Source organism: Psammomys obesus, unplaced genomic scaffold (assembly GCF_907164565.1).
Source record: "Psammomys obesus unplaced genomic scaffold, mPsaObe1.curated_primary_1811, whole genome shotgun sequence".
NCBI lineage: Eukaryota > Metazoa > Chordata > Mammalia > Rodentia > Muridae > Psammomys > Psammomys obesus.
In genome coordinates, this window is record NW_026590715.1 from 1,980,722 (window position 1) to 1,989,291 (window position 8,570).

Consider the following 8,570-nt stretch of genomic DNA (forward strand, 5'->3'; position numbering starts at 1 on the left):
AGGCCTAACAAGGCACCAGAACTGGAGTTACAGATGAATGTGAGCCACCATGTCTGTGCTGGGAATTAAACCCATGTCCTCTAGAAAAGCAGCCAGTGCTCTTACTTGCTGAGCCATATCCCCAGACCCTCTGGCTTTTTATGTGGGTGCTGGGTGTTGAACTCAGGTTCTTACATTTTCACAATAAACACTTTGCATACTGAGCTGTTTATCTCGTCTCTGTGCTATCCTTGAAAACATTTTTTAACTTAATGGTTCTCTGAGTTTTACATACTGTGTTTAACTTATCAGTTTGTGACAGGGTCATATAGCCCAGGCTAGCCTTGAACTTGAGACTCTATTGTCTCAGCATCCCAAGTGCCAGGATTACAGCCATGCATTACTATAACTAACTTTACTGTGGGCTTGTAATAATTCTTTTCATACTGTGACACCATATTATATACATGTTTTGTAAATATTTTCTCTCATTCTATAGGTTGATATTTTTCATTTCCCTGCTGGTATTTAGAATGTAAGTTATGATAAAATGACATGTGCTGCTTATGCTTATTGAGAGCTGATTGAGAATAAGAGATAAGCCTCTTGCCTCAGAGTCAAGCCTGTTTAACTGTCTTCCAAAACTCCCTGTCCTGGGGCACACTTACCCCCTGCCTTTGTGACAAGAAAGAGTATTAATAACATTGCACCCTTCAGAACTAGAAGGTAAAGCCATGGCCAACAGAGGTGTTGTTTATTTCATGGTAAAAAATAAACAACAAAAACCTCCTGCATTAGAAACACTAAAGAGAATGCTGCTGAACTCTCAAGCAGGGATTCAAGGAGGTTCCCTCAACAAAGCTTCCCCAGTTGAGTCTGCTGGATTTGAAGATGTGTTACTATCTGTTACATGCTATTTGTTCTTTTACTTTCGCTCATTATATGCCAAAATCAAAATTATAGCTATCAAGGATCATTCTCTATGTAGTATGCATTAAAATACAAAGAATATTTAGCTTTTAAAAAATGGTTGAAACTTTAGCTGGGCATGGTGGTACATGCTATTCAGATTTATCTCTTCATTTCTTCATACATAAAGTCCTAGCACCAGAAAAACCAAGGCAGAAAGACCATCAAGAGTTGAAGTCTGGCCTGGCCTACAGAGTAAGACTTTTCTCAAGAAAAAAAAAGTCCTGATTGATAGGCTAGCAGGGCCTAAGCATCTAGCTACTTTATCAAGCACCAGTCCATCAACAGCCTGCAAATTACATGTGTATCCTGGCCAGGATTTCAGTACCAAACCCCTCTATTCCTCTGGCTAAAAGGTCAGAAGGCCGTTAGAGCATTTGTGATAGTATCACCCTATCAAATGTGAGCTCAGATCAACGGTTACTGAGGTTGATGTCTACAACCAAAACCTCAGTACCTGAAACATACTACAGACAACCCCATAATTATTTTTTGAAAAAAAAAAAAAACTAAGAAATTTTATTACAGAAAATGAATGTAGCCACCATCTTCAGGTACATTTGTGACTAGATCACACACACAACAGCCAATGGCTACTATCTTACAGCCAGGTTATTCCCAAAGGATAAAATGTAGTTTTACTTCCCAGGGTGAGATGTTACAAGAGAGATACCTTTTGATTAAAAAACAGGTACTCCCTTTTGATTAAAATATGTAACAATTTGAGATTGCAAGAATGTAGTTGTCCAGAAAACAGGCTAAATTTACTCCATAATACAGCATCTCAGACAATTCAGAGGGCTATGTATCTGAGCATAAAAACTTCAGGTCTTATTGCAGACCCAGCAAGCTTCAAGCTGTTTCTGTACAACTACCTGAATCTCAGAAGTCCTTTAACTAAACACCTTACCATTTCTTATTTGGCTACTGGAAGAGCTTGAGAGAAATAGTCTTTGTCCTTCCATGGGTGCTACATAGTTCAAGCAGATTGAGGAGAGAACACCACTTATCAAGAAACCATCTGTGGATGGGTTGAACTTTTCTTCCTTATTTAATGGGGTTGGCTTTGGTTCACAGTTCTTGGCCTGTACACTGTGTATTGAGCAGCAGAAACAGCTGCAGGCTAGAATTCGGAGTGACATGGTCATGGTTGAAGCAAGTGCCTCTAGACAAACCTCATAACCAAGAGTTTTTAATTAGTGGAAGAACTGGAAAAAAGGACAAGTTGTTCTAAGAGGGAATGCTTTGGGGTACAAATTAGGCTTTGACCAAGATTGACTTTCCAATCAATCTTGGATTAGAGAGCAATGGATACATCTCTGACATGCACTGTTCTGAATATCGGAGGCTGAAAGTTGCTGTTTACAAAAACACTAAACCATTATCAAATTCTTCCAACTTTTTTTTTATTTTGAGACAGGGTTTCTCTGTGTAGCCTTGGCTGTCCTGAAACTCACACGTTTGACCAGGCTGGCCTCGAACTAAGAGAGGCAAGAACTGCTTGCCTCTGCCTCTGAGTACTAGGATTACAGGTATGCACCACCACCTGCTTGGCTAAATTCTTCTTACCTTTAAACTTATATATCTAAGTATTAGTGCTGGCGAATATGGAACACTTAGCCACTAATTCAGTCCTCCATGATACTGTAGTAAACATGGATAGATTAGCCTTCAAATGTAGACCTAAGGTAGAACCTGCCATCTTCCTTGGGCTTCTTATTTTTTGAAGAAATATATATGTTATGTATGTATTTTCTTTCTATTCTGCCACTCCAACCCACACCACCTCATAGGGTTTAGGAAACAAAGCAGCTCAAGACTTGTGATAGTAGCCAGGCATGGTGGCACATGCCTGTAACCCCATCACTTGGGAGGCAGAAGCAGATCATCTCTGATCTATTTTGGTCTATAAAGCAAGTCCAGGATAGCCAAGTCTACACAGAGAAACCCTGGCTTGAAAAAAAAAGACTTGTGGGCCCAGTAACTGTACCCTCCTACACATGCTGAAGGGCCAAAAAAAAAAAAAAAAAAAAAGGCGGGGGATTGAGGGACACCTTATGCGATGGCAGGAAGACTTGTAAAACCTGGGTAGCTTTTTGCCTAAGGGCTTACTTTCCTGTGTCTCTGTAAGCTAGTACCACTTATCTAGGGCACAACTGGTGTGTCTTTCTAATGCCAGTCACAAATCACAAATGGGCTTCAGGTAATACCCACCCCTTTCATCAACCTTTAGCTGGAAGAGACCTTAGCAGTTTTAAAAGCAGAAGAGGCTTCACTAAGACTGGGGAGTCAGAAATTTAAGCCTGTAATACAGAACAGTTTTAAAAATGTAATACTGTTTATTTAACTTCAAAAACATTTCAGCATTCTAAACATACAAAAAATAACAGAATGTTGCAAATTGCATTTAGGTACAGAGGGTTCTTGAACTTTAATTGATGCAGTAGTTCTTAGCTTTGCTGACGATGAATCCTACAATTTGTTTAAAAACATTTTAAAATCTACTGCACTTAACTAAAGGAAGAAAAAAAAAATCCAAACACTTCTCATGCCAGCTGACCCCTCCCCCCTTTTCCACAACTAAGAATGTCAGCAGAATGCTATGCCACTATATACAAAAACAAGACAACCTGAAGCTAAATGGATGCCCACCGCAGTATCAACAGGTCCAGCCTCACAGTGCACGCCCTGAGCTACGGCCCCCTCCAAAAGGCATCTTCCCCTCACAGCCTCCACGCTAAACAAGCATCAAGAATCTGTCTGGGTGGTTTTGTTCTCTTTACAAACTATAGATATATACAGTTGACAACTCAGGATTTCTAGCCAATAACCATATAGTTAACACTACCTTACAAGTTGAAAACAAAATGCCAGAAACATCTTCAAATGCCTTGTCACACCAACAGCAAAGTGCACAGAGTGAGGAGAACACCAGAGTGCCTTTTCATTTTAAAAATGTTTGGAGCTATGTACAACTTTGATACAGTTTCAGGGCGCTCCAGACACCCACGGCCACTTCATGTAAACCACTGACACTTTGAGAAACTACAATATGATCGTGATCAAATTTTGTAATTAAACCTAACAAGGGCAATAGACACAGCTCAAATAAGAGATGTGCCATCACGGCGCTCTCCTACTCTAAGGTATTCACAAGGAGACAAAGTTTTTATTCATCTTCCTCTTCCTCCTCCTCCTCTTCTTCCTCTTCCTCCTCCTCATCCTCTTCTTCCACCTTTTTCCGGGCAACTTTAGCAGGACCCTTGGTACCATCAAACTTCCCTTTAGACTTATAGTCAGCAACATCCTGCAAGGGACAGGGACACATTGGGAATCAATGGCTAAGTTCTGTCACAGCTCTTTGTGCATAAATGTAGGAACAGCATGCTGGCCTGCTTAAGAAAACAAACAGGGTAACAGTTTTCAAATGCAAATATGTTTCTAGCTCATGCAAATTTTCAAGTCAATGGGCCTCCAAGTGTCCTTTAAGTCATGTTAATAACTATCAAATCACTTTTCCTCTAAGGTTAGGGTGAAGTTTCCAAGAAGGAAGGGTGGAAGAACAGTCAGAATCAAGAACACCAGTCCACATTGCTGTCTTATAGGGAACTTGCACACTAACTTATGCACCCAGTCTAGCCTAGCAGAGCAGCCGAACAGGAAAGCTTCCAGTCCCCTTACCTTCTCATACTTCTCCTTCAGCTTTGCTGCCTTGGTAATATAAGGCTGCTTTTCACTGTCACTTAAGTTATTCCACATCTCACCCAGCTTCTTTGCCACATCTCCAATGGAGATGCCAGGGTTTGTGGATTTGATCTTGGGGCGGAATTCAGAGCAGAATAAGAAAAATCCAGACCTTTGGGGAGAGAATTATATAAATCAGATAAACACGTACCAAAAAAAAAAATCATTGAGTCTACACATTCCTTCTTTCTTGAGACACGGTGTTGCTATGCATATGCACCACAAGCTGAATTCAAACTTTCAATCCTGCATTCTCCACCCCCAAGTGCTGGCCTTATAAAGTAGGTATACCTAAACATACCACTAGGTAATACAATTACTTCTTGCCATATTTTCATTAAGTGCTACAAAATCGTAAGTGTTTAGCATGTTTAGTGATTCTGCAATACGCAATGCCTTTGTCTTCCAATTGCTAGATAAAGGAAAAGTAACACAACTAAGGGCTCTGGTGTACTTAAGTAGGAAGGACCAATGGACAACCTCTGCAACCCCAAAAGCGCAGTCTTAATTGTAGACAAGCACTGATTGAAAGCTGAGTATTTAAAAACCTCTGTCTCAGTATCTTTTTTAAAGGTTCTTTCAAGTAAAATGAAAGCTTTCAACTGTTATTACATATCCTATAGCCACTTACGGAGGTCTTTTGGGGGCATTAGGGTCCTTCTTCTTCTTGCCTCCTTTGGCTGGTCCATAATCTTTCATTTCCCGATCATAGCGTACTTTATCTGCCTTTGCCATTTCATCAAACTTTGATTTCTCTTTGCCGGACATTGTCTGCAAAGAACAGAACTTATTAAATTCCTGGATGCAGTGGAACACATACTTGCCTGATGGTTTTCCAATTCAAATGGCAGTTACAGAACACATTGCAAAACAAAACAAAACAAAACAAAACAAAACAAAACAAAACATCAAAGGGAGTTTTGCATTGAATTTTTAAAGTGGAGAAGAAAAAAACCCAGCCAATTGGGGTAACTCAAGTGAGCAAATCCCAAATATAAAATGCAAGTGCTAGCCTATGAATCAAACGTTGAAATACCTTCCACCTCTCAGAGCACTTCTTGGAAAACTCGGCAAAATTGACTGGGACCTCTGGGTTTTTCTTCTTATGTTCTTCCCTGCATGTCTGCACGAAGAAGGCATAAGCAGACATCTTGCCCTTTGGTTTCTTGGGGTCACCTTTAGCCATCCTGACTGATGTACAGATAGAAGACAAAGAGAAGAAAACACAATGAAGAACGGATGAGAAATACAAAACCAAATTAAGTAAGTAGGAACTCTCCTCCTCCTCAGCTCCTGACACCAATAGCTGCAGAAGTCTAAGTGGGAAAGAAATCAGTTTCACTGTCACTTGTCATTTAACTTTTGACCAGCATGAAGTGCGCTGGTTTACAAGTTACTTCTCTAGAGTGATCACCAAGTTCTTCAAATGGGGATAACATAAAATTGGGTGCTGAGCACTCCATGTTACTTAACTGCTACTATTCTGCAGTTTCTACAACCAAAAGCCTGAAAAACTAATGGGAAGACGGGTTTGTAGAGACAGTAGGTGACAGAGATAGACTTCATTTCCACCAGGTAGTTGTCCTATTAATTCTTACATTTAAATGGGAAATCAAAGGATACAAATAGAAACATATATGAAATGCCAGGGTTGTTTATATATTTAGCCTTATAAAAAGGATTTTTTAAAACACAGATGATCTAGAAAGCAAGCAGATATCTTTCATACTATTAGTTGAAACCTGTCACTTAATCACCAGGAAAAGGGGGAGGGGGCATCAAAAGGAATAGTCTTTCCTCTGTGTAATGCAAAAATGCAGGTCTAGTCAGGAACACTTTCTCCAAAGTTTCCCAATAAAAATGCAGCTGTGGCATGTCATCCTCCCTGTCCCCCACCCACCCCCCACCCGCCCGCTTCCCGCCATCTTTTCCTTTTCCCACACCCAAGGTCATCATGTAAAACTAAAGCACTCTCCTTGGAACCAAAGGCCCTCGGGGCTGCATTAAAGCCCTGCGGCGGCATCCCGAGTGGGGCGGGTCCCCGCAACCGGGCGTCCAGGCCAGCAGCGGACAGCCTGTATCGGGCCACATCCCCGTTCCTCCGGACACCCATATTTCACCTTCCATTTTGTCCAAAGCCTCGAGATGAAAGAAAGTGCCCGTGAAATCCGCTGCTGCCACCCCCGGGCCGAACGCGGTGCCGGGGGCGGCGGTAGGGGTGGGGGAACGTGGGGGCCGGCGGGCGACAGTCACAGCAGCCGCGCCTCCAAGCCCAGCTTACTAAAATGGCTGATCCGCGCGCGGCCGGCGCAGGCGGCGACAGCAGCGAACAAAGCGGCCTGGGCCCCGCCACCGTTGCCCGCTCGCCGGCCCCCACCCCGCCCCGCCCCGCCCCACGCGGGCCGCCCGAAGGCGCCGAGCCCCTAGCCTGGCCTCCCCGCCCCCGACGCGGGCCGCACTCCTCCGGATAACAAAGGCGGCCGTGCAGCCATGACGCTCCTCGCAACGGGGCCCGCGGCAGCGCCCCTGGCCCCTCACGCTGTCCGGCTCGGGGGCCAGAGCCTGCTGCCAGCTCCCCCGCCGGCCTTGCCTGAGCCCCGCACCAGCTGTACTCCTCCCGCCACCGCGCAGTCAGCACCTGCCCTCCCCCGCCCCCCAGGCCACCGGGCGCTCCACGACGGCCATGTTCATGCAGAGCCACCGGCTCAGCCCGCGGACCCGCACCGTGTCCGGCGCGGCCTTCCCGCGAACTTTGCCCGCGCCTCAGCCCCCAGCCGCACGGCCGCTCCCTGTGGAGTCACTCGGGGCTGGGGCGCGCCCAACACCCTTCCCGCCACCGCCGGGACTCGCGCCGCCAGAGACCGCAGCCGCCTCTTGCTCGCCGCGCTGCCGCAGCTGCGGAACATCTGGCCAGTGGCTGCTCAGCCACCAGGCTGCTGCCCCTGGGGCAACGGCAGAGCGCGGCTCCGCATAGAGGGCAGGGACCTGAGAGGCAGCAGGCTGGAGTGCAGGCACTGGAAAAGTTGAGACACCTGAATTGCTTCTTCCTTCCTGGCCACCTAGCAGCAGAGAAGGAGAAGGGGCGGCAAGGGTGCGGGAGTAGACACAGCGAGAGCAGTATCTGCACGCTCGAGGAGGCTCAGGCCGGAAAGTTGTGCGGGTGCAGATGCAGCTGCAGAAGCGGCGGCGGCGGCGGCGGCGAGCGCGGGCGGTGAGAGACGTACCTGTATTGTTCACTAGTCTGGGCAGCGCAGGGCACGACGCGCAGCTCAGCGCTCCCCAGCCTCGCGCTAGCTGCCTCCACGAGAGCCGCCTGATTGGCCAACGGGCTCTGCCGTTTAAAACAACCTCCTCGCCCGGCCATTGGTTGCAGGGCTCATGCATATTAAGCAGTCACCCGCGCCCATTGGGCGCGGCCTCTGGGCTCATTCATTCAAACACAACAACCCGTGATAGCCTGCTGCGAAGGCAAAACACAGAATAAAGATATTCTCTCAAGCCCACCTCCCGCACCGCCCTCGCGGAGCCGAGGTGCTTCTCCAAGGACTTTGGAGAGCTGGCTTTGAGGTTCCTGTAGGCCTCGGCCTCTGGCTTGAGAAAGCGAGGTCGAGCTCAGCTCTTCTGCCCTCTGCTCCCGCAGGGCGACACTTTGGCCGCCCCTCACTCTGGTCCCTTCCCCGGGAAACCCCCTGGGCTCTTTGGCGAGGGCCAAAGGTCCACCTCTGCCCAGCTGTGATCCAGCAAAGACCTGACTGCAGGTCCGCACGTAGTGCGCAGCCATGTACCCACACTTGCTGCATCCTCTCAAAAGCCAGCAGCTAATTTAGACGCCTACCCGAAAGAGGCCTGACTGTGCCTTCGTGGATGGCATTTAATGC

General features: G+C 46.3%; 1 protein-coding gene across 4 annotated transcripts; it reads right to left on the reverse strand.

Moving 5' to 3' along the window:
* Window positions 1-3,868: 3,868 nt before the first annotated feature.
* Window positions 3,869-7,991, reverse strand: Hmgb3 (high mobility group box 3). Of its 4 annotated transcripts, none has more exons than XM_055608745.1 (5): window positions 7,917-7,991; window positions 5,729-5,883; window positions 5,324-5,463; window positions 4,630-4,804; window positions 3,869-4,255 (listed from the first exon to the last, which is right to left on the reverse strand). In XM_055608745.1, exons 2-5 carry the CDS (start codon window positions 5,876-5,878, stop codon window positions 4,118-4,120), a joined length of 603 nt encoding a protein of 200 aa, XP_055464720.1. In that variant the 5' UTR covers window positions 5,879-5,883; window positions 7,917-7,991; the 3' UTR covers window positions 3,869-4,117. The 4 variants fall into 4 exon arrangements, with proteins under 4 accessions (XP_055464720.1, XP_055464719.1, XP_055464718.1 ...); XM_055608744.1 differs by lacking the exon at window positions 7,917-7,991 and adding an exon at window positions 7,725-7,898; XM_055608743.1 differs by lacking the exon at window positions 7,917-7,991 and adding an exon at window positions 7,417-7,494.
* Between the last annotated feature and the right edge of the window lie 579 nt (window positions 7,992-8,570).